Genomic DNA, 25909 nt, shown 5'->3' with positions numbered 1-25909 from the left:
AGACAAACTCAAGCCGGCTTAAGACTAGTACGCATTGAAAGTGTTGCATTATTTATCTATGAATGTTAAAGAGCATCTATGTGGAAATTACTGTACAATGTACGCCTTAAATTGCGTATCCATAGACTCATAGTACTAGTACACAATCCGCATGTTATGATCGATCCTGGCCTAATCTGTCAGTTCGAACTTGATTATTTCAAGCATCTCAACAAGAATAACAAAGGTTGAAACTTGAAATTGATTTAGTAATCCGTAAAGCTTTCTGCCGAATTTTCTGTCATATCAAAAGGCCGACAAGGCAGAGCAATTGGCAAGTCAGAAATCAGACTGGGGCGAGGTCAACTGGAGAAGAAAGATCAAGAACGCACGCTATAATAGGAGGGCGCATCTGCATTGAATGTCACACCATGTGACTCTTCAAATGTTCAACATTAGTATTACAACATATGCAAAAAATCAACTCAACATTCCATTTAGCCCTTAACTTACTAATATTCTGTACAGAATGAACATTAAGAGCTGTAGTATGTACCAAAAAAAAAACAAACTAGAAATGCAGGGACCCCCGATACCGCAGCCAAATGCCGATCACCAAAACCCCCACGCCCTTACCTCACCAAAAGCTTCCCCAAATTTCCAATTCAATATGGAGTCTCCATCCGACTTGATCTTCAATGTTTGAGGGGTACGTAGTATACCAACCTCGCAGTACATATGCAATCCAACCAAACCCAGCCCTCCCCGCCCACTCAAACACGCCACCCGGAAGTCAGCACGGACAAAAGTCCCTGGATTTTCACTAATCAACTACAACCACCTATCTGAGCACTATAGATTTCCAAGGTTGTATGTATGCACATTTGAACCTACTGCAATCCATCAGCCAAGCCCCTTGACTCCCAACCCCTCCCGGAACTCCACAAATATCCCCACTGCAACAACACAACCAGTCCAAACCCGTGTCGATCCATTCCGCGATGCAGAAACAGGGACCCGGCACTCGTCATTCCGATAGTACTGCAGAGCAGACGCATGGGAAAACAAACCCCACCTGCACGCCCGGGAATGGGCTAGTCAGCTCCTGTTGATCTCGGAGCGCGTGGGCGTGAGCGCGTTATTTGTGTGCTTGGAAAGTCCCACAGTCCAGAATTAGATGTCCCTCCACTTGGGAGACAGGAAACATTGTCCCTATACATACTGGCAGTACCACCCCATTCCCGTGCGTCCGGATTTTCCCAGGTCCCTGTTCCTCTTTTTCTACTCCGTATCCATTTTCCGCCTTAATTAAACGGTCGGTTCACGTTTGCCATTGGGACCAGTCTTTAATTCTATAGCGAGGAGACTTTGTTTTGTTTCTTCGGAGATATCATCGTCATGCGATTCCTCGCGCCAACGGCCACAGGGGCCCTTACCCTCCTCACAACATTGGCATTGACATCCGCGTCAAGAATCCCGATTCCACAGGTTAAATCAGTATCACAACCGGCTCACGCTCGTGATCACGAGCAAGAATCGTCGCGTCTGTGGGCAACACACTACAATGGCAATGTTTATACCCTATCGCTTTCGGGGTCGAATCTTTCTATCGCCGATACGCAGAAGACTTGCGGGGCGATGCCGAGTTGGTTGACTTTTGACTCGGAGAGTAGGATTCTTTACTGCTCGGATGAGAATGGCACTTCTGATCCCAGCACGCATGGCTCTTTGAGCGCGTATCGCGTGGATGGACCCGGTGGGCAGTTGGCGCAGATTGCCAAGGCGGATACGGTTGGGGGTGGAGTTAATAGTGTTATCTATGAGGCCGGGAAGGGGGAGAAGTATATTGCTATTGCGCATTAGTAAGTTTTGCCAAAGTTCTTGTCCTGTTCCTTCAGCCTCGGTCTGGTTGGTTTCGTTGAAAACTTGCGTTCGTGGGATTGAGCTGTCTGGTTATGATCCGTATCCGTATATGTGCATGCTGGATACAGATACAGATCATAACCAGATCAAACCAACACACCACCATGCATTTCAAGTTCGCAATACAAGAAAGCAAAACTAACGCCCTCATAGCGAAGGCTCCGCAGTCTCAACATTCTCATTGCCCCTGAAGCCCAACTCCGCCGCCAAACAGGTCCTCCCCTTCAAAATGACCCACAAGGGCGCAGTGGCCCAACAAGACTCTCCGCACCCCCACGAAGTCTTCCTAGACCCAACAGGCTCTTTCATAATCTCGCCCGATCTCGGCGCCGACCTAATCCGAATCTTCAGCATTGACGCATCAACCGGCCACCTCGAGACCTGTCCACCCGTCAACGTGACATTTGGCTCCGGGCCACGCCACGGCGTTTTCTGGACAGACGGGTCAAACAAGGACACGGACGTCCAGGCCGGGACCGTCACACACATGCGCCAGATGGCAGCAGTCGGGAAGACAATGATGTACCTGGTCAACGAGATCGGGGGCACGATGATGAGCTACGACGTCTCGTATGCGCGGTCCGGATGCTTGGATTTGGAGAAGACGGAGACACTGGTGCCTTACCCTGGTGGCAAGATGCCGACTGGAGCGACGCCGGCGGAGATCCGCATGATTGGGGAGAAGTTCTATGTTTCTATTCGGACTGATCAGGGTTTCAAGCCGAATGATTCAATTGTTACGCTTGATCGACTGCGAAATGGCACGGTGGTTGTTGAGGGGAAGAGCGATGCATATGGCAAGGTGCCCAGGACTATGGTTATTAACCGCAAGGGTGACTTGGTTGCTATCGGTGATCAGAGTACAGCGACTGTTGCTGTTGTGCGGCGAGATGTGAAGACTGGAGAGTTGGGAGAGAAGGTTGCTGTTTTGCAGGTTGGTGGGCCTGGAAAGGTTGGAGCTGCAGAGGGGTTGAGCAGCGTCATCTGGGAGGATTAGATATTCTCCTCGAAGTTTTGAGGTGTGAGATCGGCATTTAGGTGCCAATCTAAGGTGGTAGTAGACGGGTTTTAGTTTGAAGAATTTTGGACAGAAATGTAAATTTGAGACTTGAGCGAGAGCACTGAGGATATCCATATTCAGACCCAATTTCAGTGAAAGGATTATGGATACCTGCCCATCCCTTTCTATTAATCAACGACTTGATTATTTCGAAATTCATGTTCTTTTTGTTCAGTAAATATCAAATTCTCTCCTTTTACAGTATATACTATAAGCTACTTTGTGAAAAGTACATTTCGTGACGACATAATGTTATAAACCCAACCACACAGAACATCGCGCTTGAAAAACTTGAAGGAACAGCAAGCAAGGCTAGAAGAACGGAATCTTTGCCGTGTTGACATAGTCAATATTCCCCGCATGGCCTTCAATCCGAGGAATAGACGTATTGAACAACCGATCCCAGACCCGGGTCTGTTTACCATAGTTATGGCTATTCTTCCAGCCCTTGCGATGATGAAGATCATGATCCTCAATCACAAGTTCCATATCACACAACTTCAACAACCAGTTCCACGGATTCGCCGCAGTAGCAATCATCCGCAACCCACTATGGCCCAGAACCTCCGTAAACACCACATACTGCTGACAGATCCACCACTCATAGAACCCCATTGGAAATCCCATCAGCTTCAGGGTGCCGTAGGTGATAAGAGGCGTGCCAACGATATCCACAAACTCCTGCACCTCGTCCGCATACGCGGTCAACAGCGGATTCGGGTGCTTGGTCAGATGGTGGGTGCGGTGGAATTTCCACAGGTGCTCGATCTCGTGCGCGGAGCGGTGGAAGGTGTAGTACCAGAAGTCGAGGACGAGCGGGTACATGCCCGTTTCGAAGATGAGCCATCCCCATTTTATGGAGAGGGGGCCTTCGTCTGCGCGATAGGTGAGGAAGCTTAGGATCATGGGCCGGACGGCAATGACGCATAGGAGGGATTGAGCGGTCTTGCCGACGCCCACGTCTGGGACGCCGTCACGGGGGTGTTTGTCTCCGTCGAAGAATCCGATTGTGTGGCCCATGCGGCGGAGGACGTGGGTCTCGTGCACGGCAATGAATTCCAGGGCTAGGCTGTAGAAAACGAAGACTAGCCATACTGATGGGTAGCCAATGTAGTAGACGTAGGCTTGGTGGATGATGAGTGGGATGAAAGTGTGGATGAGGACCCAGCGGTGGAATTGGAATTCTTTTGCGTAGGGTACTTTGTCTGTCTTTTGGAAGACTGGGACTTCTTGGTCCAGTTCGACGTGGTGCACGTTTAGGACTTCTAGAAGCCAGTGGCCGAATGTCCACTTGGAACGATCCCAGGAGCGCCAGGTGGACGTCATGTTGTCCTTTGGATTACGCGTGGCGGCGGCCATTTTGGCGTAGCAATCTTGGAACGCAATTATTTGGAGATTATATTCAGCTAAAGGAAGAGTTCAGCACGGAGACCAGTGGTCTCTCTTATATTTAACTCGAACAACTTGGGGCAACACATGGGAAGGTGGGTCATCTAGGCAACAAAAGAGACTTGAGGAACCGAGGCGCACGCCGATCTTTTCTTTATCACTATAACCTAGAGGGCTGAGCTGAATCATCGATTTTCGTCATGGTGGGATGTTAGTGTTGAGGCAGAATTTGCCGGTAAAGTGGCTCTGGGGCGCTATCTTTATACCTATTTTAGGCTAGCGGCGGAGTTTAGTTGACGAATAGTAGGAATTGGTGGGCAGCCATCATCCATATGAAAGCTGACCGATGTGCTGTCAGAGCCTCCCAACAAGTCAAAATACCCGAATGGACTCTCTAAATTCATTTCACGTGGAAAGAGAAGCCTCAAAAACAGGTGTGAAGTTGATTTTTTTTTTCTTTAACATTAAAGAATTAAAGAACATCTGATACCGAGGTGATGTGGATTACGTGATCTGGTTTTTGGACCACTCGGAATGTTATTACCCAATTGAGCATAGTCAAGATGCAATATTTGATCGAAGATCCGGAGTAGATATAAAGCAGTTACATAGAAAAACACTAAACTCTTTAAATGTTAAGGGGTTTAACTTCACTGACGTTATCATGAGAGAAATTAGTATAATAGATCATCATATCAAGCCCCCTCAAAGTACATTTTTCGGCTATCCAGCACTTGGTTGTCACAATCCATGTATCACTTATAATTGGAGAACTACAGTAGATCGGTGCCAAATGTTCTATGACGAACGTGGCGAGAACAGCTTATTTCAACGCCATGCCGGTTCTTCTCATACATACTGAAAATCACGTACACACATGCGAGCGAATAGGTAGAATCATGGCAGACCGCTGGATGTAAGCCTTAAGCACGTGTTATTTATTACGAGATATGTTCCAATACTCGGCGCACTTGCAGTATCATTCGGAACATTTGAATGCTCATTGAATTGTCAATCTTTGATTTATTTTACAGCAACTGGGCAGTGTTCATAGTAAATTTGAAGCAAGAGCGCGCGGGCTGACTATCCTATTCTCACATGTGCATGGAAACAGAATAATGATGATCAAGAGCCTTCACTTCCTCCTTGATCTTTTTGAGCTCCTCCTTCTTGATCTCTTCATTCTTGAGTTCCTCCTTCTTGAGTTCCTCCTTCTTGAGTTCCTCCTTCTTGAGTTCCTCCTTCTTGAGTTCCTCCTTGATCTCTTTGAACTGCTCCTTCTTGATCTCTTCCTTCTTGAGTTCCTCCTTGATCTCCTCCTTCTTGATATCCTCCTCCCCCTTGACTTCTTCCTTAACTTCCTCCTTCTTGAGTTCCTCCTCCTTGATCTCTTTGAACTCTTCTTTGATTTCCTCCATCTTGATATCCTCCTCCTCCTCCTTAACTTCCTCCTGCTTGATATCCTCCTCCTTGTGGGTAGCGACCAGGTCCGCGTACCACTTCAATATAGATTCTTTTGCAGCCGGGGCCCAAGATCCCCTGGGGGAGGGTTCAGAAATAACTCCATGAGTGCATAGGTGATAACGTAAATTTGTTCTATTGGAAAAGGGTATCTATAAACGATTAACAATCGGTTGGGCATTCAAATGTTTGAATGTTCGAATAATGCTTACGGTCCGGCGCCAACAGGGCTGGAAACGACAAAACATTTCCCCAGTTATGACAATTAAGTGGCCTTGGTCGTTCTATAATTTATTTACATTAGCTAATAATCGACTTCCAGTTTGGATTGGGTCTGGTTTTGCGCAAGGTGACTTACCCTTTCGAAGGGCGGGAGGACAAGGTCTCCTAACTTCGCGCGCCTCACGTACTCCTTGTAATCATCACAATTCTCCAACCATTTTGGCCCCCGGCAAACCATCGTGAAGCTGTTTGTGAGGATGGGAGAGTGAGTGCTTGTCAAGTATTTAGCGTGAGCGCTTTTGTAAACTTTTAAGAAATGTGATGGAGATGGAAGAAGGAAGAAGGAAGAAGGAAACATGAAGTGGAGAGGGAAGAGGGAAGATGGAAGAGTGAGCATTGGGGAGACTTATATACTAAGTACAGTCAACAGTCAAGGCAGAGCAAACATTTGAAAGTAAAACCTTAGAAGGAAATGGCCGATACTATCTATCACAACATCAATGATGGAAGGGGCAATTACTAGCCTTAAGTATCGAATCCTAACTTCAGACTGCCCGTCAGTCTACGGATTTTATATAGTGCTTCATTTGTTCTAGATTCTGGGTATCTGGCCGAATTCCTTCTAGAGCTAGGAGACGAAGACACTTCCATAGCCCGACGCAGTCGAGTCCCCGAGGAAGTAGTTTTCGCAGAGTCGATGCCACGATAGTATAGGATGGAGATATAACGCTTCAAGAAACGGTCTATAACCAATAACGTACAGTCAAAGCCTTTGCTGTCAGGTGGTAGAGTCATGGAATCCATCGTGATGTGCATCTATGTATAGGCGAGGGTAATCTGGGAGGGGATTTAGGGACCCCGGTGTCTTGTTCCTCTACATCTTGTCTTAAAGCTGCAAGCGAAAGGGGGGCTTGAGAGAGACTCATAAACTGACAGACAATTATGAGGAGATGGAGATCCGAAATGACCGGAGGGTGTTAGGAGAAGGTAGCCTTTTCTCATGCTCTGGGACGTTGAAATCTGTGGAGATGTGGCTCGCTTGGGCTTTAGGTGTTGCAGTCTCATTCTCCATAAGTAAGAGTTGTTATTAACATCGAGAAGGCAGTGACGCGCAGTTTGCTGCTTTTGAGCGCACAAGGTACACATGTGGATATTATCAAGGCTCTGGGCCGGCGGTGGCCTATTCGGTAGTGTCCACCAGACTTGTTATTCCGAGCCAGGCAATCTCCGAGTCCATGTCGACTTTTATCGTATTTTGAAACTAAGGTGTACTTGGAAGATTTAGCAGTATGAAAAACTACGAGGAAGCTGGAAAGAAAAATCTTGTCATCACACATCGTGTTGATTTTGTCCATTTTTGAGACGCTCAGAAACCACAGCACAGCACACCCGAGCAAACGGGGCACAGTACAGACCTAAATGGTAGGACTTGAAAGAAATAGTGGTCAAGATGATTATACAGGCCCGTCCATCACACCAGAGATTCCCCGGCCAATATTAGACCCACATGTATTTCCAGAACCATCTCACAAATCCTTGATATTCCAAATCGTCTCACCCCTAAACCGTTGCCACACGACTAGCTCTGTTGATCACAGAAACTAATCTACTGCTCGGTCTGGAAGTAGTTGAGGAGGACGGAGCGCTCCTGGGACTCCTCACCCCAATCCTTGACAACGACGCAAGAGCAGTTGACGACCTTGCGGGCGTTACCCTCACGGTCAAGGGTGCCTGTAAACAAAATCCGTTAGTGGGAGTTCGTTTTTTTTTCTTGGCCAGAAGAGAGATTTCATCATCTCAGCCGGTGGGGAGGGGGACAAAAAAGGGTAACATACAGAGACCGACCCACTCGCCGAGCATCTTTCCATCGGGAACCTTGATCAGGGGGATCTTGTGCTCAGAGCAGAGAGCGACAACGAGCTTCTTGTAAGCCTCCTCCTCGCAACCCTCGTTGAGGACACACATGTGAGCCTCACGGCGGTCGAGAGCCTTGGCGGCCTCACGGAGACCACGGGCAAGACCATCGTGGATGAGGGAAATGCGGAGGACACCCTTCAGGGCATCGAGGACGGACATCTGGCCGGAGCCAGCGTCAGCGGAAACCTCGACCTCATCGGCGGCGACGGGGGGGTTGGACTGGGTCTCTTCTCCGTCCGACTGTGGGTTGAATGTTAGCGATGAGTCGCGCACAATATGGAATTGGCAGTGGCAGGGATTGAGCAATGTGCATGGCGGTACTTCTTGAGAATCGACGACAAAAATTTTGTTGCTCGACGGCGGGGTTTGGGAGTCGTCGACGGTGAAGCTCGTTCATTCTCAATGGCGTACACATGCACATTGTTCAAGTTCCCAAACACCATGGACAGGGCCAATTTGGTGTCAGACGTACCATTTTGATTGCTACTGTAGTTGTTGGGTAGCGGGTATGTTCTGAATGTCGGAAGATCCTCAAAGAGGTATTTTGTGTTGTGGAGATTGGTTGGTTAGAGCACGGGGAATTTTTGGATTCAAATTTGATTTTCGCTGTGTGTGCCCTACGCTTATGTCATGCCCCGCACTCGGAAGTCACACGTATTGCCACCGCCTACCGAATTCAATACTATCATGTGATTTTTTTATAATGCCTTAGGTCTAAGGTCTCAATGCAACTTTACAATTGGATATTGGAAGCAAGTTTGTTTCAAGCTAGTTTGGCCATTCAGGGTCAAAACTATACCGAGCTAAAAATCAGAATTCGTTACATGAACGCAAAAGGTATCATAATCGTACAATCAGAATCCGACCTGTACACCCCGCTGGAATTCTGCGGATCGCGCCATAACCTAGATAGCGAAGACGCTGCAAACAAGGACTAGAAAAGGCTAGAAAATACTAAAAATATGTACCGGCCCGTGGGTAGTCGTGGCCGTTGAGAATTCCGGTGCCATTTGTTTCAGGAAAGGCTGCCGTGGTGTGACCGTTGAGTTGTGAAGCACTAGACGCAGCTGAGGGCTCTGGGTCGATGTGCATTGTCAGGAAGTCGTCGAGTCGGAGTCCGTGAAGATGAGGGATGTGGGGAACAAGATCCATGAAATCAGAAAGCTGGTTGATGTTAGCGACGATGTTATGTAGCTGAAATAATAGGATGAGAATCTTACCCTGATCCAGAACACATGCTCCATGGCGAAATACTTGGGCTCTGTCTCCGAGTCTAACCGCATGATTTCTCCAAACGATGCATCGCGGTACTTGGGGTCATCAGTGTGAACCAAGTGTCGACGAGTGCATCGCCAAAGATTGTTACGCTGGGTTGGAGTGGCCTTGCGTTTTTCCCAGCTAGCATATTGCGACAATTGAAGGTCGTTGGTAGCCAGCAGAGGCGCAACCAGGTAGTTCGGAATCCATCGTTCGTCCGCCACATCTGCAGAACAAGTGGGCTCAAGCTGCCGGGTGAAGACGGTAACCAGAGGGGTAAACTTCTGAAGCCACTCGCGGTTTTTGCTGTAGCGGTCATTGTCTCCAACCAGATTCGCAGAGATACGAAGACGACCGGGAAGAGCGTCGCGGCGTCGTTGTTCCTGCATCTCCTGGTCACGGCGCATCTTCATAATACGAGCTCGCTCCTGTTCAATACGCTTCAGTCGTTCATCCTCGGCTTGTTTGGCTCGGCGTTGTTCGGCTTCCTTTAGCTTGCGCTCCTCCTCCTCAGCCTTCTCGCGCGCAGCTTGCGCAGCTTTGGCAGCACGCTCTGCTTCTTCCTTGGCAAGCCGTTCTCGCTCAGCTTCTGCCGCAAGACGGTTTTCTTCCGCGATGCGCTCTTCCTCAGCGGCCTTTTTGGCTTCGATCTGTCGCCTTTTTACTGCCTCAAGTTCAATCCGCTTCTTCTCTGCGGAGATATCCACCACGGGTTTTTCGGGGGGTTCAGATGGCTCTGTTTTGATGTCATCATTCTTCTGAGTGGTGTCATCTTTGGCAGGTTTCTGAGGGACAGGTTCTGGCTTCTTGGACTCGACAGACTTGCGCACGGGGGCGTCCACGTTTCCAGCATCCTCTTGAGGTCGACGACTTTTTGGTTTCTCGGCGTCGCCTGAATCTTCGGGCTTGCGATGGTGGCCGTTGGGAACATTTGATGACTTGTCGTCAGCTAGGACACGTCGTTTCTTCTGCTTCCGGGACTCGGGTGAAAGTCTGTCACTGTCTCCGCCTCGTGAGCGAGATCGTTCAGGGGACGCTTCGGTTCGAATGCGCTTAAGGGAGGCGTTGGTATCGGGTGGGGCATCATTGCGCGACTTGGGAGCTTCTTCGCGACCAGAAAGAGAATCAGACGAAAAGAGGCTGGGACGGCGATCGCGTTCTTGAGGGCGTCGGCCGGCAATTAGTCGGCGTTTGCGGATCTCATCTGGGCGAATCGCACCACTGGACTCGCTATCTCTGCGCGCTGGGGCTACAGTTTTTGATTTCGCGGAGTCGGGGTGGATTGAGTCAGGGTCGGAGCTGGCAAGGGCCTTCTCATTCGCATCACGATTTAGCTTCGCGCGAGCGCTGATTAGTCCAGTCCGTTCCTTTTCACGTCGCTTCTCCTTGATCTCCTTGATCTCTTTCAGCGAATCCATTTCCTTGGGAGGGCGAGTTTTCTGGGTGGGGCTATCGTTGGGTTTCTTTGGGCGAGCCACAGGGGAGGATGAGTCTCTTCTAGCGGATCGCTTCTCGTCCTTCTCCTTGCGCGACTGCCGAGGTGATGATACAGCTTTGCGACCTTTGCCTCCTGGGTATTTTTCATAGGCCGCTTTGAGGATTTCGTATTCGTCTTCCCAATTTTCGCCTTGGCGGGATCGAGAAAGTTCGAAGTAGGTTCGGTCTTCATATAAGCGACGGGTGGGGTTAAAACCTGGTTGACTAAGAATAAGGTTGATGACGCCAGTGTTGCCCCTTCCTATCGCAGCTAGCATCGGCGTATTGAAGCCCGGCTTGAGACCAGCACCACGTAGAGGATTTGGATCAGCGTCCGCATTTCCCATGGCATACATCAGTGATAGCACATCGTGGTGACCTCCCTTTGCGGCGGCGATTAAGGAGGCATTGTCTGCTTTCTGTAGAACATTCAAAATGCTCACAACACCCATCTCATCGCCCTTGGCAGCAAAATTCATGAGATTTTCCGGAGTGGGTTGTGTCCATAATAGGTCATTTCTCGTCGCTTCGCTTCGGCCAGTCTTGCGGCGACCGGCGGCCGCACTGCCTACCGGTGGGGGACTCCGAGATTGACTAGCGGCAGATGCTCGTCGAGACGAGGGGGCCTTGCTATCTGACCCAACTCGCTCTTCCGATCGCCGGCCCGGTCGTGTACTGGCCTTGGCATCCGCAAGCGCCTTCTTGATCTCCTCATATTCATCATCATTCAAATCGGTGGACACTAGCTCGTATGGTTCGTCTCCAGAGGCGTTGACGGTGCGAGGGTTTGCGCCTGCTTCAAGCAACACTTTGACCACATCCACATGACCATTTTCCACTGCGTCAATCAAAGGCGTATCTTTGTCGATATTTTTGGTATTAATATCGCAGCCCGAATCCAACAGGAATTTAACAATCGACGCTTCTCCATTCAGGGACGCAATCTGCAAAGGCGTGTTTCCTGCATTATCTGGGACATTCAAATCTTCCGGACGTTCGCCAAAGCGCAAGACCACTTGATCATGTTTGCGATCCGCGCATGCTCTGGCAAGCGGTGTTCGGCCACTCTTGTCACGCAGCTTCTTCGGCCCCATTTGCTTTGCAGGGGACGCAGAGGCGCCTACCCCAGAACCCAGCCGGCGCAAATGAGCACTTGGTAACGGAGAACCGCTGGCGGATGATGACGTGGACTGCCGGTCTTCTGACGTCTGTCGTTGGAAACCAGTAAGAAGGGGAGTAGGGGCCTTTTTCTTGGAGTGGATTTGGGAACCCGACGCGGAACGTTGATGCGACGGGCGGGACGGTGAGAGGGAGCGGGTATTAGGGGGGTGAGGAAGGTGCAAATGGTTGCCATGTTTAAGATCGGCATGCGAGCCACGGCGGCGCTCTCCCTTTTCGTCCACAGTGTCGCTGAAACTCCTCTTGCGGTAGATTCGCGGCTTGTCGGTGTGATTGAGACAGGCTTCATCCAACACATTTCGTGGTACGGATAGGGGATCCTCGAACTTCTCGATCTTGACGACCGACGGGGGCGATCGAGCACGCTCCGAGGGACTGGGTGACCGAGAGGCCGAATGCCTACGTTCGCCATTCATACGCGGTTTCTTTCGCCTCATCCCATCGATCCCGTCGACGGCCTGGCGTAGGGGATCATGTCGTATATGTTTGCGTTTCTTTTCTGGCGACAGCGACTCTCGACCGGACTGAATAATAGTTTCCGCCTCTGAATCCGCCTTGGGACTAAGAGGTCCCTGTTCATCATCCTCTAATAACCCCAGATCTGATCCCAGGCTCGCGCGTCGTGAAGGGGAAGTCGGCTTTCCAGGGGATCCCGGGGCGTCCGCCCTCACGGGCGCGAGCGTGTTGGCACCAACATCCAGGGCAGTGGGTAGTGAGACAGCCTCGACATCACTCATAGCGATAGCACTCGATGTGTGAGAATTCCGCTCGTCATTTTGGGAGGTACGCGACCGGGTCCCGTCGGGGGTTGGCAACGCCAGCCAAAGCAGACGCTGTGGGTGAGACGTGGACAGACTAGGTTGCCCGGTGATTTCCTCGAATTTCGCAATTAGGGGGGTGTGGGCGTTGATTGAGATGGGGAGTGGCGGTAGTATATATTATTAAGTTTTTTTTTTTATAACTATACCAGGAAAGGAGCAAGAAAGGAGGGAAGGGAAAGATTGGAGGATTTGGGAATATTGGGGGGAAAGAGAAGAGAAGAAGGGAAAACGGAAAGGAAAAGAATGGGGAGGGGGGAAGTTGTTAGGGGACTTGGCCACATCTGTGGAGTTTGGCTTCTTTTCCTTTTCTATCACACCACCTTCGTTTCTTAACAAGTCTCCAAATTCTTCTGTTTTAATCTTTCAATTAAACTTCGTATTCATTTTACTCCCATTTGCTATTCCAATCCTACTGTACTAACAGAACAAAAAAAATTCCCCCAAAGTTCCCTTCAAGACCGTCTGCGGGCACGGCACGGACCCTCAGCATTCCGGACGCAGCCAAAGCAATTGAACTCCACTATAGGTGGCGATCGCCTCGATGCGACCATTCAGCTTTCGCCTCTTATCGAAGATCCAAATGAGCACATGGGAAAGCAGGCAAGATTTCATGATTTAACTGGACATTCGTCATAAGCACTTCAAACACAATAGCCATTCATGATGGATTCTATGGATCTAATCATTTCTTTTACTTTCATCAAAGAAAAAGCTTCTAAGCATAAACAAAGCGGGATCTACGCCTTGAGATGTTTCTTCTCCACCTTTTCAGCTGAGGTATACTCGGCTATAGCTTGTCACAGCTACCCAGCTCATTTTCCATCATAGATACATGTATAATAGCCGCCTAACTTCAGCTATGGACCCGTCGAGGCCCCTCCCTTGCCGCAAATTCAAGCTCTCTAGCTCTTGATGATCCTTCCACCATGAAGCCCAATAGAAAGCTTGGAAATCCCCAACTCTGCCTAACTTCTCTCTCTGGCCACTCACTGACTTCTTGTGTATTTATGGTTATTCTATCCCGATTGGATTTCCAAGTACCCAAGTATAGATAGTGGTACATAAGCAATAAACCCTTCAATGTGACGAAGATCACATTGATTGCACGTGCCCAGGTAATATTGGAGACAAGCATTGCCTCGTACATACTTTAGATGTGCATTTATATATCAATGAGTCCACATATGTCAACTGGTGCAAACTTAGAAGAATCCGGTGCAATATTGATTTCCAGCAAACATTGTTTGAAGAGATTCTCATGATTTCTCAAATACCTAAATCCTGTTCTAAAATCCGTCTGCTTCAAAGGTGTGAATCTAGTCCAACATCCATGCCATACATATGTACTAGGTACCTCTGCAAGGCAGACAAAATGCCCCCCACGTCACAAAATATGCCTCAGGCCACCTGCCCCACCTCATCAGCATTCAAACCCTCCAATTGCAAAAGACAATTCAACATCCCCAAACACTCACCATGGCGCCTAAAAACAACGCCAAAGGCGGCGACAAAGCCAAAGCTGCAAAGGGCAAGGGCAAGGATGCCGGTAACGATGCCGATAAAGGAAAAATGAAGGCCGCGACGGCCATCAACACGCGACACATTCTGGTATGGCTTCTCTGTAGATATCCGAACCATCCAACCTAATTCCTTATTTACTCTCATTTAGTGCGAAAAGCACGCCAAGAAGGAAGAGGCGTTGGAGAAGTTGCGCAACGGAGTCAAGTTTGATGAGGTTGCGCGCGAATTTTCGGAGGATAAGGCGAGACAAGGTACGTTTTATTAGGGAGTTTTCTCTTCGTCTCTTTTTTTGCTGGTTTGGTGGGCATGATCTGATGTTTCTCTAGGTGGCTCGCTGGGTTGGAAGGTTCGGGGCAGTCTGGATGCTGCTTTTGAGAAGGCCGCATATGATCTGGAGCCTAGTACCACTGGAAATCCCAAGTATGTGGAGGTGAAGTCGGGCCATGGGTATCACATTATTATGGTGGAGGGCCGGAGATAAATTATGTATTGATTATGACCTCAAGTGCTTCCAAAGAGATACCACAGATTCAGTGTTGACAACTACAATGCTACCATACATATGCATACGTTCAGAAACTTCAATGTTCGTTTGTATCGGTTCAATCGGATTCCTTGGTTTCTTCGTATCTTTATTGATCGACTGGATATATTGAATCTTTCCCACCGAACTCCATGGTTCTTTCTTAGCTTGAATAAGAACCGCACGCCATACATAATGAAACAAAATTAACATTTTCTCTACTGCGCCTTCTTGGCAGCTTCGATCTTCGCCTGTTCCTTGGCCTTCTTCTCCTGTCTTTGCACCACAGCCTCGGCTCCAATACCGCCGAATACCAAGGAAATTCCAAGCCACTGTCCAGCGGATAGAGAGTGGCCAAACCAGAACACGCTCAGAAGCATAGTAAGCATCTTGCGGGTGACCGTTACGGTAACCAGAAGCAAAGATGAAAAGTGCGACAGGGTATAGAAGATGAATAATTGACCAACAGCGCCACAGGCAGCAAAGCCAAGAACATTCTTCAGGGCCTCCGGGTGACGCTGCAGGAATGAAATCGCAGACCACAATTCCGTCTCAGTAGACGGGGGAATCGGGATCGGGAGCAGGTTATGCAGAATACCGCTTTGGGACAGTTGTGGCATGATCAGGAGATACGCGGCGGTGAGGACGGTCGACAACACATTCTGTGCGACCATCATCTGGGGCCCGGTGAAGCGGGTGTACAATTTCGGAGATGTAAACACATGGTCTTGAGTTGTGTTGGTCAAGCCATCAAGAAGGAGGTTGATAGACAACAAGAAAATACCCCACCCTGATGATCCTGGAGCTCCCTGATCTGCAGCTGCAGCCACCTTCTTGCTTGTGCCAGGATGGTGCAGAGTGAAGGTAGCCACACCCAAAGTGACCATGAGAACAACTCCATATTTATACAACGGGTACTTCTTGCGGAAAATTGTCAAGTGAAGGAGCATGACGGGGAGAAGCTTGCAAGATTTGGCAAGGATGAAGGTCAGGTAGTCGATGTGCGCAAGACTGGCATACCCGAAGGGCGAGGCGAGCGAGGAGGAGATGCTGACCAGGAGAAGGGGAAAGAGGATCCGGCGCGTGGGAAAAATCGAGGGGATCTTCTGACCCTTTGGCGTGGAGAGGAAGAGGTATAGGAAGCCGGTAATGGCGGCGAATGACGACTGGATGGTGTTCAAAACCAGTGAGTAGGTAAATCGTTCGGGTGCAGGTGATGGATCGGCGACTGTCGCGAGGACAGAGTAGCTGGTTGTAGTGATTGCCTCTTGTAAAACACCCCATGAAAGGCTTTCTCAATGTTAGTTCTGAACGTACATAGTGTATCAAATCATCAGGCCTTCGCAAGGAACGTACAATGCTGCATATATACCGAGGACGCAAATGAGCAGTTGCATGAGACCCGGGGTCTCGGCGACGGTCTCGGCGACATTTTCCACTGCTGCCACTGCGACCTTTACAGGCGCACTCTCTTGCACAGTCGAGGAGATGTCTGCGCTTCCATTTGTCTGCTTCTCTCGAGCTTCAACCTCATTGCGCATCGACTGCGACGGGGTGCGCTGAAGCGGTGTTGTTTGCTTTTGCCGGCCCATTGCAGCGTATGCGGGTTTGTAGGACTCGAAGGAAATATAAGACAAAACGAGGAGGTTGAGGGAAATAAGTTCGGACTTGAGTGTACTTATCAAGACTGTTGAAAAGTTCTTATCCCTTATGTCTTGAGGTGGAGTATGAAGAAAAAAAAGATGATGCCATGTGTTCTTACTAGTTCACGCGCATCTTATCGGCAATCAGTGATCGCCAGGGGGCCCCACTCAAGCCCTGTAATTTAACGCGAAGGAGTGGGATTGAAGAACGAAGTATACGAAGAACTGAAATCCAGTCTTTAATCTATCCATCTCGAATTTTGGATAAGACTAGTTAGAGAAATCAAAACAACAGAACAACCATGTCTATGTCCAAACCTTGCCCATACATTAAACTCCCCATTGAGAAAAGCGGTAAACAACGCGATCGTGTCAGGTAGGCGGTGAAGAGAGCTTCTCCGTTTCTGCCCAACTTTCTTTTTTGACGAGGGGAATCGAAGCTTGCAATTTGCGACTCAAAGAATCCAGATCAAAAGCACCCGGATTTTCAGCTCTCAATATAATTGCCCAATATGACATCAAGTCAGCCAGAATTCTCCCCTCTAGAGCCATCGGCCCTCACAAAACTCATTGCCTCTGCCTCCGCATCGGAAAACCCTCTCTCCCGCAACCACCATCCAAGTCCTGCACAACCTCCAACATCAACATCTATGGACATCTCTCCAAATTCACGACTTTAACGCCCCAAGCACTACTACAGACCCGGCTCTTGCGTCCTCAAATGAAAATACCAACGCCCCGACTTTGATCTCAGGTATTCCCCCGCACCGGGTCTACACCCACCCTGATGAGCAGCTCTACATGCTTGGAAAGGGCATTCAGGAGGACGACCTCCGACCGGAACGGCTTTTTGTTATCCCAACTGCACAGGGCCAGTCATGGAGTCTGCGGCGTATGGCATCTGCATTTGATGCCATGGCAGGGGTTCGGATTGTTGATGATGGAGAAGAGCGACAAGCGCCGGAAGTGAATGCTGAAAAGCAGCAGGCGCTGGATGAATATTACGAGAAAAGAGAGGAGGCTGTGGCTACGAAGGAGTGGGGTTCTCAGCGCTTGTTAATATCGATGGTGGATAAGGGTATGGGTGGAGAGGGGACGGTGGTCTACTATGTTGTGCAGGATGGCGAGGTGAAGCCTCGACAGAACTAAATAAATATAATATACTATATCGATTCCCACTTGACGGCTCTAGACCATTGTCGCAATAAATGGGACGTTTTTAATAGTTAATAGGTTAAAAAGAGGCTAGTTCTTATTTATATATTCCACTAGACAGCTTAATAAAATTAAGCTTATGGTCCTCAAGCATCCGGCAAAGCTCCTTGGTATCTTCACATGTGCAGGCTAGAAACCCTTCTCCTGAAATTCAATGTTCGTCTGGACATCTGGACGCTATTGATCTTGATACCCACAATAAAACCAGGGCGCACCCTTTTGGGAATTTCGTCCCTAACCTCTACGATCAACCTCATCCTGTTCTCCAGGCTACCTCCGTGTGCACCGATCAGTTCTGAGGTTAATAGTGGGCGACAAGAACTGGCTAAGTACTAGGTACAATGACGCTAGTACGATAAACGACTAGTATGATTTAGTATCTAAGTAGACCCTTTTCTAAACTTTACTCATCTAAAGAAGGTCATGAAGATTCTTTTATTAATATAAAATAATATAATATAATAATATAATTTAATAATTATTAGTTACAAATGTTTTGAGGATTCTACCTCCTAAATTTGGGCCTGGCCTCGATGCACAGGCAAAGTATCATCTCCATATTGCTGGAGTTCAATGCCAGAGGCTCGGAAAGCCCGGGTACTCCAAGTGCTTGGCGAATCCAGCTCGCCATCTACCTTACTCATCCGGATTTCTAGAGCTCTCACCCTCTTTACGAGGGCTTTCTCCTTGCGATTTTTCCTGAGTTTGTACAAGTATCCGAGGAGCACGCACAGGTGCACCACGGCCCCCAAACTAGTTGTGACAAGGGCAATAATTGTGACCCATTTCTGAAGGTCATCCTCTGTACAATTTTGATAATTAGTATCTGCTTACATCTGACTGAAGAAACTCAGGGGAACCCGGGTGCTTACCTTCGCAAACAGGACACTGGGGGCATGGCAAGCATGCCGAACAGGAATTGTTTCAAACCCGGTTCGACTGGGGTATGCATTGCTTGACTAGATAGATTATATATTGGTTAGTTATCTAACTGGAAGTTTTTATAGAACTGAGATTGCTGAAGAAATAGAATGCCCAGAAAACATAGAGTGCTGTAGAACCAGCAAGATTGGCCAGAGAATGCGGTATTTTTCAATCATATATCTCATCATGACTCAGTGAGCATCAAAATGAGCCTCCAAGTAACATCCAGGCGGGCATCCAAGTGAGATCCAGGTGAGTCTCCAAGTAACATGCAGGTGAGTGTTCAGATGAGCATCCAGGCATCCAGGTGATGATCCGGGGAAGTGTCTGACACGGCATCCGGTCGGCTTACCACGTCCGTGTAAGGGTTTCTATCTATGAACAGAATAAAGAAAACAAAGACTTACCTGGGGGCCGGGAGCCACGGCGCCGAAGAAGAAGGCCATTTTGTGAGGGGCGGGGGGTTTGATTGTGGGGTTGGTGAGAGAGTTGTTAAGGGAAGATTCAAATTCGGCGGCGAAGAAAGATATTGTGGGATGCGGGTTTGGTTTGATTATAGTGGGTTGAGGTGGGTGAGAGAGTTGCTAAGAAAGGCATTTTGAGAGGGAGGGGGGTGTTTTGATTGTGGTGGCCCTGTGGGTTGAGGTGGGTGAGAGAGTTGCTAAGGGAAGATTCAAATTCGGCAACAACTTACTACTACTACTACTACTACTACTACTACTACTACTACTACTACTACTACTACTACTACGACGACGACGACGACGACGATGACGACTGACTACCAAAATACACGTGCTCCTTCCTTTTAGAGGAGTAACAATAAACTTGAATCACGTAATCTTTCCACAAGCACGATCCATCAGTCTCTCCTTCATAGTAACCACCTCATCAACATGGCTCAACCACGAAGAACAAACCTACCTTGTATCTTTAGGATCATTAGTCTCTTCAACGCCAAAAGGACGGTGTGGATTTATGAGAACTTCCAAGTTCTTCAGGTTGCTGCTAAATGTAACTATCGTATACCTATTTGTTAGCCAAATCAAAAAAACCTGAAACGCTTTCTAATGTTTGTACCAGGATAGGTAGTAGATATAGATAGTACATAAAACTAGGGTTCGTATTATTTTACCACGATGAGCCAAATAAGGTTATAGTATACAAGTAAAGAGCACAACGTATACGCATGGCGCACAGTTCATAGTTTACTACGTGCTTAATACTTGGAATAGGCATAGACTCAGTACTTAAGATACTATGTACCTACTCAGTACCTGAGGTAAGTATTGTACTCACCACTACTTAGTGCCTACTTTCATCTCCTACTTTCCAACTACGAAGTTCCAACTGGGGAAACCGACGGAAAAAATCACAGGCACCCATGTTCATCCATACTAGTAGCTAGTAAGCATAGGAAATTCATGAATTAAGTGAGCGATCGAAATTTGCGCATATTGCGCAAACTTGAATGCACGCAAATCACTTTTGAGTCACGCAGCGCCCTGATCTTACAAGTTGCAACTACTAATGCCAACTGGGGATATGATTTATCCTTGATAATTTTAGGAGTTTAGTTTAAACCCCTTGTAAGGATTAATCAACCGCTAATACAGCTTCTTGATTTAACTGCACCGGTAATGATTTATTCCACATGCAGGAACCGTATGTGATTTGATCCGGACCAAGTAGTCCTTGTTGTGGATGGCATGGTTAACCCTCAAAGACTTTGATATCGCCTGCGAGAACTGCTGCAAGTTTAAAGATATCTTTAGACTGGGAAGAATGATGAAGAGATGGAATTGTTCCGGATTTTATGGCCTTTTTAAGAGTCTGATATCTGGAGGCTGAGATTTTAGCGGACCGTGAAGGTTGAGGTATCTGCGTAAAAAGTCTTCAGATGATAGAAATCATTACTGTACACAGAATTCCAAAAAAGAAAAAAATTTGAAAAATTTATTAGATTCTTTTAAATGAAAAAAAAATAATGAAACTGAGAAATGAATGGGAGCAAAAAGAAGAGCGACCGTGGTTCGACGGTTGAGATATCTTGCATTCAGCTTTGCAATCTCACGCGTTACCACTGTGCCACCACTGCTAGAGATGGAAATCGGCTCAAACATTGAACTAATGTTATATGTCGTAAAGAAATTATCCATAAAATATTTTAGTTAACCAGAGACGGACATGCTATTTCAGAGCAAACCTTGTTGCTTCTATCTTCCTTCCAAAAATCATTCTATATACTTCGGCGTCTACAAGGTATACAAGTGGCTCTATCTTTAGGCCAAATCCATTCATTCCCTTTTTTTCCAATTAAATAACGCCTACTTTTTGGGCACGGCTCATTCGACTGGTTGGTATGTATCGGCGATTTTTATTTTGTCCACTGGTTAGAGCGTTATTTGCTCACGAATTATCTGCTAGAAGCGAAAGGCTGGCATCACATATACACGCCAGAATTATACAGGGCACATATACATCATGAGCTACCGGGTATAGAGTTTGCAGGGGGGGATAAAAGAAAGAAACTCAAGAAAGAAAAAAAAAGCAACCGTATCTGAACAACATACAACATCCATCAAGACATGTCCAGACCGCAATCTCAGAGAAGCAAGTTTTCGTTCTTTTTAACTTGTTCTTGCTCCTGTCGACAGCTGGTGCAGTACCTCTCGTACCATTGCTTCACACTGTCGGTGTTTTCGGCGAATATGCGTTGGGCTTGCGCATCTGTCTCGCCCTCGTCACTCCCCCCGCGAAGGAGAATCTCGACCTGGCGACAACGTCGAAGTTCCTCTCCAAGCCATCGCTCCCATTCAGTCTGAATGACTTCCTTCTCGATGCTGTTTACTACACGCAGGCCCACCAAGAGATTGTGTCGATAGGCTCCAAGCCGTTCGCGAGTCTGCTGGAATCGCTTTGTCGCGCTCTTGGCAACTGCGTCTCGAGGCCCCGAGGTGCTGAGGGATAGAGGAAGCTCCGCATGTCGAAGTGTATTCTCATGGAATGCCCCAAAGCAATTGCTTGCATTCCCAGTATGAGCCCACATTGTTGAATTTCCGACCGCCTCATCGATGTCTCGGATGTAGATGGCTTTGCTCATGACCATATCAGGCTGCACTCCAAGCTTGGCCATGTAATTTCTTGCATGTCGCTCATGCCACCAATCCCAAGTATCTCGGGAAGAATAGAAACCATTCATCAGCGCGCTAGTGATCAACAGAACCAAAATGATTTTGTGTGCACTGACGGTCTTCCATGACCAGCGAACGGCATCGATAGACCACATCATAAACAGTGATATGGCACTTTCCATGAAAGACAATGTTGTCTCAGTGATAAGTTGAGGCAAGGTACGCTGAACTCGTGGTTTTCGTGGCTCTACTTTCAAATCGGCTCCAACGCCGTTGAAATGAGATACGTTGGTTTGACGTCCAACATGGCCAAAAATAGTAATGGCCTTCTTGGTGCGGCTATGTGCGCCCAGGCGTCGGACTTGATCGCTCACCAGATCGATCAAATCCAAAGCATCCTCTTCAAGGTCGTTACCTGCCCTCTTGTCGATCATGTCTGAATATCAATTGTTAGCAGCGGAAATAGTGTTAATAGGCGGGAATAAAGCTTACTTCTTAGACCATAGGGGGATTTAATCCACTCTACCTTGGTATAAATTGCGAGTTTGCTTTTAGACTTGGCAGCAAATGTGATGACAACTTTGCTGACTAGCCGGAAGTTTCGTCGGAAAGGAAGATGCCATGGAGTGCGCTTATCTGTAATCACATAGCACAAATGATCATTGAGCACATCAATGATTTGGTAATCGGAAATAGTATTATCGTGGATGTTTCCTGTATAAAACATATTGGTTAGCCGAGATTTCAATAGACACCAAAAAGGCGGAAGATCTTACCAAAAATGTCTGTCGTCGCAATCTTGTATGTAAAGTCTCTTCTGAGATGTCGTGATTCGTTGCTCGTCCAGGGGCCTTGCTTGATGTCTGCAGGATATGTTAGTATGGAAGTTTGATGAACGGGTTTTGTCTCATCCTGGCTTACCTCGTGCCTGTCTCTCGTGAAGTAAAAGCTGCCATACGGCACTCTTGTCTCCAAAGAGAATATGGAAAAGGGCTTTGGGGCTGACATCAAGTGTCTTTTCGATCGTCAGGGAAATATCTCCTTGGGGGACATATTCCACTGGCTGGGTGGGGAGTCTGAATTTTGGAATATCACGCCCACGTCCGTTCAAACCTCTGTCTAGGTCGAGATCCTTGTCGATGTAAATGGGAACACGGAAATCATTACCCATGGATGCGAGATTGCGTTCCTGTTTAGCATCAGATTCGATTTCCTCCCAGCTATCTGCGCTCGAAGTTCTCTTTGAAGTTCCACTGTCCATCTTAATAAGCTCTTTCAAGAGTTCTTCCAGGCTGAGTTGCTCCACCGCAATAGATGCTTGAATCAAAAAGTTCAAGCGCTTCTGAAGAAGTCTCAGCGGCTCGAGGAAGGTCTTAACTGCGATCCTGCCGGGCGTGTCGCTTCCAAGAGGGGGAATGGTATGAAGGAAAAGGAAATCGCAATCTCTTCCAGTAGCAGCTGTGACTTCTTTGATGCTTTCCAGCCCGACGCTTGTGGTCAACACAAGTCCGAAGTGATGGCTGTAGAAATAGACGTTCCTTGTTGTAACGTAAGCTCTTCCAGGGAATTCTTGCTGCTCATTTGGACTCCAGGTGGCCCTGAAAACCAGGACTAGAGCTTCCTCTTTTTTGACATCAGGGAAAAGCAACCGGAATTGAGCATCTTGAATCCTGAGCTGTTGTGGGTACACCGCAGGGTACTGGCTTTGGACATGTTGCTTGACTGCACTCTGTGCGGCTTGTTGAATCTTGGTAGCAGCTTCTCCATCAAGACTGACGGTCTGTCTGTGGCGGGGACCAGACGGCGTATCTTGTGGCAATGTGGGGAGATCTGTTTGTGCGGCAATTGTTCGGGTTGTGGAGGAATCGCTCGCCGGAGACGAAGGTCTATCGTGATTTCCATTGGCCTGTCGAGGCTGTTCCCGCTCAAGCTTGTTGATGAAACCCCAATGAGAACTTCCCCAGAGGTTTGCCATCATACCGCTGGGCATACCACCCGTATTATCCAGACGTCCTAGACCAATACCTCTTTCACTGCTCACAACCACTGCAGCCTTGCTCATACTTGTTGGAGCAGGTGGATTCACGAGAGTGGGAGGGGCAAGGCTTGCCCCGGGCTCCTCTAGAGTGCTCATACTGCGGCCTCTCGCCTCGTTCCCGTCTTTTGAATTGACAAAATTGGCACCATTGTAGGGCAGAATGTTGTGACTGGCCGAGATAAGACTAGCAATACCACCCGCTGGGCCTGGAATCGAGGGTGATGCTGGTGGTCCAATGTTCGCTTTGCGATGAAGGTCCAATTTCTGGATGATGTGTGCTCTCGTGGAGCCTTCGGCATCATGGCCCGTGAGTCGCCGACCACCCACCTCAGTACTGGCCCTGAACGCAATCCCATCTCGGTCTGGAACTGGCAGAGTCGCACTGCGATCTGTAGAACTTTGTTCGTCATTAGGATGCGGTGTTAGAGAATCACTAGAATCCGCAGTAAACTCGGGGGCAGGAGGCTGTGAGATCGCAAATGCAGGATCTTGTATGGTCATCTTTCCAGATACGGACAGGTCAGTGCTGCTTGGATTGTCAAGGGCTTTTTGCTTAGCAGCCTCAAAAGCGCCAATCCAATCCATTAGCTCCTTTTGGGTTTCAGCTTGCAAGATGATGCTGCTATTCTTAGTCTTCACTTGGAAGCAGAAACGTCGCTCTTCCTGGAAAGCAGGACGAACACTGCAAAGTAGCACGCCGATACGTTCACTTTCTTCGACGCCGCCAGTACGGGCACCCTGGACTAGACACCCAAAGATACCGTGTTTCAAAAAGGCCCAGCGCCTCACCCAAACCGTGCGGGCGGGTTTGCCAGAGAGGGTCCGCAGGCCAAGCCAGCCCTGTTTCTCTGGCCTAGCTTCCTTGCTCATGTTAAGAGTTGAGAGGGGACGAGAGCCAAGGTAAGGCACAGTGGAAATGGCATAATCCTCCAGCTCCCGGGAAGGCCGGGCAACAAGTTCCGCGGCTTCTTCAATCTGCTTTCTTGTGGAGAGAAGCTCCCGTTTGGAGGATCTATCGCTTCCTTCCATCTCGTGGATCCACCCTTTGATACGGTCCATCTCATGCGCCCACTTGGAAAAGGTTGCGGCATTGTTATTGTGGAATCCCCGCATCTCTCGCCATTGATCAAAAGAGATTCGAACAAGAAGGCGATCTAGGGCATTTCGAATTGAGGGACCCTGGACAGAGAAGTCCATGGAGGCCTTCAGATACGCCTTGCGAGCCTCGTGAAGCTGAAACGCTTCTTCCCTCAGTGTAGATGTATCCTTTGACTTCGACTGGGAGGCGTACCGCGCGTGTACATAGTCGAATTGTTTTTGTGCGTGTTCAAATGTGCGGCGAATGTCCTATGCAGATGCCATAATTAGCTGCTGTTAGATTGATGTCCAAGCGAACCTTCAGGGGAATCAGTGGGGGTACATACCTTGAATTGTCGTAGATCTTCCTGCATGAAGACTCGGATCGGCTCGGCGATCATTGACTCCATTTTCTTGATCGTGGCCACCAAGCCATGCCACAGATCTTTCGAACTCTCCCCATTCCTCCTCATCGCCAGTAATGCGTAGTCATGGTCCACGATAGCCTCGGAGACAACCAGGGGGTGAGTGGAGTAGGACAGGAAGCCACTGACGACACTTTCAAGAGTCAGCAGCTCCGAGGAAAGTTTGGTTGCAGCTCTCGCATATCCGTCTAGCCATTTCTCGATAAAGTCGATCTGGTCGCAGAAGTGGAGGGTGGTAGCGCGGAAGGTCGGAGAGTCGAGAGCGGCTTCTTTCAGGCCAACGGGACTGCAATATTCAAGACCTATTAGCATTGGCAGTTCCATGAGGTTCAGGGGCTTGTCCAGAACTGACACCACGCTTACAAGCTTCCCAGCCTGGGGTAACGGGGTGTGCGATTGAGTCGACATCTAGTGCATGCCTCCAACCATACACTTGACCCGAGGGAAATAAATCACGGAGGAGAATAAATGATGAAACTAGTACTCTCTTCACAGTGGAATCAAGCCTAGAAAACAAGAAGATGCTGAGAAGCCTGGTGGGAGCTATCCACGTGCAGGTCAGCGGATTTGAAGCCTCACAATAGGATGATCTAATTGGCTACGTCAGTCGCCGAAAGCTGGAGAATGTTTATTTGTGCCTCATTATTCAGGTGCTTATAAGGCCCCCACTCAGGCGGATCACTCAGGGCGGTGTACGATTTTTTTTTCTGCCTATCGACTCTGCC

At 48.3% G+C, this 25909-nt stretch overlaps 10 protein-coding genes across 10 annotated transcripts; 3 read left to right on the top strand and 7 right to left on the bottom strand.

Annotated features, from left to right (window-relative positions):
- Positions 1-1377: 1377 nt before the first annotated feature.
- N7466_003971 (uncharacterized protein) lies at positions 1378-2899 on the top strand (the record flags this gene model as incomplete). The annotated part of the gene is made up of 2 exons (XM_057163368.1): positions 1378-1841; positions 2056-2899. 2 exons carry the CDS (start codon positions 1378-1380, stop codon positions 2897-2899), a joined length of 1308 nt encoding a protein of 435 aa, XP_057022049.1.
- Positions 2900-3274: 375 nt separating this feature from the next.
- N7466_003970 (sterol desaturase family protein) lies at positions 3275-4321 on the bottom strand (the record flags this gene model as incomplete). The annotated part of the gene is made up of 1 exon (XM_057163367.1): positions 3275-4321. One exon carries the CDS (start codon positions 4319-4321, stop codon positions 3275-3277), a length of 1047 nt encoding a protein of 348 aa, XP_057022048.1.
- A 1124-nt stretch (positions 4322-5445) lies between these two features.
- On the bottom strand, positions 5446-6272 carry N7466_003969 (uncharacterized protein; the record flags this gene model as incomplete). The annotated part of the gene is made up of 2 exons (XM_057163366.1): positions 5446-5890; positions 6223-6272. 2 exons carry the CDS (start codon positions 6270-6272, stop codon positions 5446-5448), a joined length of 495 nt encoding a protein of 164 aa, XP_057022047.1.
- A 1368-nt stretch (positions 6273-7640) lies between these two features.
- On the bottom strand, positions 7641-8426 carry N7466_003968 (40S ribosomal protein eS12; the record flags this gene model as incomplete). The annotated part of the gene is made up of 3 exons (XM_057163365.1): positions 7641-7765; positions 7870-8191; positions 8424-8426. 3 exons carry the CDS (start codon positions 8424-8426, stop codon positions 7641-7643), a joined length of 450 nt encoding a protein of 149 aa, XP_057022046.1.
- Positions 8427-8719: 293 nt separating this feature from the next.
- On the bottom strand, positions 8720-12600 carry N7466_003967 (putative histone deacetylase complex subunit (Hos4); the record flags this gene model as incomplete). Its single annotated transcript, XM_057163364.1, has 3 exons — positions 8720-8754; positions 8920-9115; positions 9172-12600. The coding sequence occupies 3 exons, from the start codon at positions 12598-12600 to the stop codon at positions 8720-8722; spliced, it is 3660 nt and encodes a 1219-aa protein (XP_057022045.1).
- A 1560-nt stretch (positions 12601-14160) lies between these two features.
- N7466_003966 (peptidylprolyl isomerase) lies at positions 14161-14686 on the top strand (the record flags this gene model as incomplete). The annotated part of the gene is made up of 3 exons (XM_057163363.1): positions 14161-14292; positions 14354-14456; positions 14532-14686. 3 exons carry the CDS (start codon positions 14161-14163, stop codon positions 14684-14686), a joined length of 390 nt encoding a protein of 129 aa, XP_057022044.1.
- Positions 14687-14946: 260 nt separating this feature from the next.
- N7466_003965 (UDP-galactose transporter HUT1) lies at positions 14947-16320 on the bottom strand (the record flags this gene model as incomplete). The annotated part of the gene is made up of 2 exons (XM_057163362.1): positions 14947-16018; positions 16085-16320. The coding sequence occupies 2 exons, from the start codon at positions 16318-16320 to the stop codon at positions 14947-14949; spliced, it is 1308 nt and encodes a 435-aa protein (XP_057022043.1).
- Positions 16321-16673: 353 nt separating this feature from the next.
- N7466_003964 (uncharacterized protein) lies at positions 16674-17520 on the top strand (the record flags this gene model as incomplete). The annotated part of the gene is made up of 2 exons (XM_057163361.1): positions 16674-16747; positions 16920-17520. 2 exons carry the CDS (start codon positions 16674-16676, stop codon positions 17518-17520), a joined length of 675 nt encoding a protein of 224 aa, XP_057022042.1.
- A 578-nt stretch (positions 17521-18098) lies between these two features.
- N7466_003963 (uncharacterized protein) lies at positions 18099-18956 on the bottom strand (the record flags this gene model as incomplete). The annotated part of the gene is made up of 3 exons (XM_057163360.1): positions 18099-18386; positions 18459-18545; positions 18918-18956. 3 exons carry the CDS (start codon positions 18954-18956, stop codon positions 18099-18101), a joined length of 414 nt encoding a protein of 137 aa, XP_057022041.1.
- Positions 18957-21115: 2159 nt separating this feature from the next.
- On the bottom strand, positions 21116-25592 carry N7466_003962 (uncharacterized protein; the record flags this gene model as incomplete). Its single annotated transcript, XM_057163359.1, has 5 exons — positions 21116-22080; positions 22137-22358; positions 22421-22507; positions 22566-25029; positions 25107-25592. The coding sequence occupies 5 exons, from the start codon at positions 25590-25592 to the stop codon at positions 21116-21118; spliced, it is 4224 nt and encodes a 1407-aa protein (XP_057022040.1).
- Positions 25593-25909: the final 317 nt, after the last annotated feature.

This window comes from Penicillium verhagenii, assembly GCF_028828195.1.
Source record: "Penicillium verhagenii strain IBT 33310 chromosome Unknown utg000005l_segment0_segment0, whole genome shotgun sequence".
NCBI classification, from domain to species: Eukaryota; Fungi; Ascomycota; class Eurotiomycetes; order Eurotiales; family Aspergillaceae; genus Penicillium; species Penicillium verhagenii.
The sequence above is the reverse complement of the archived record's forward strand: the minus strand, read 5'-3'. Positions and strand labels throughout refer to the sequence as shown.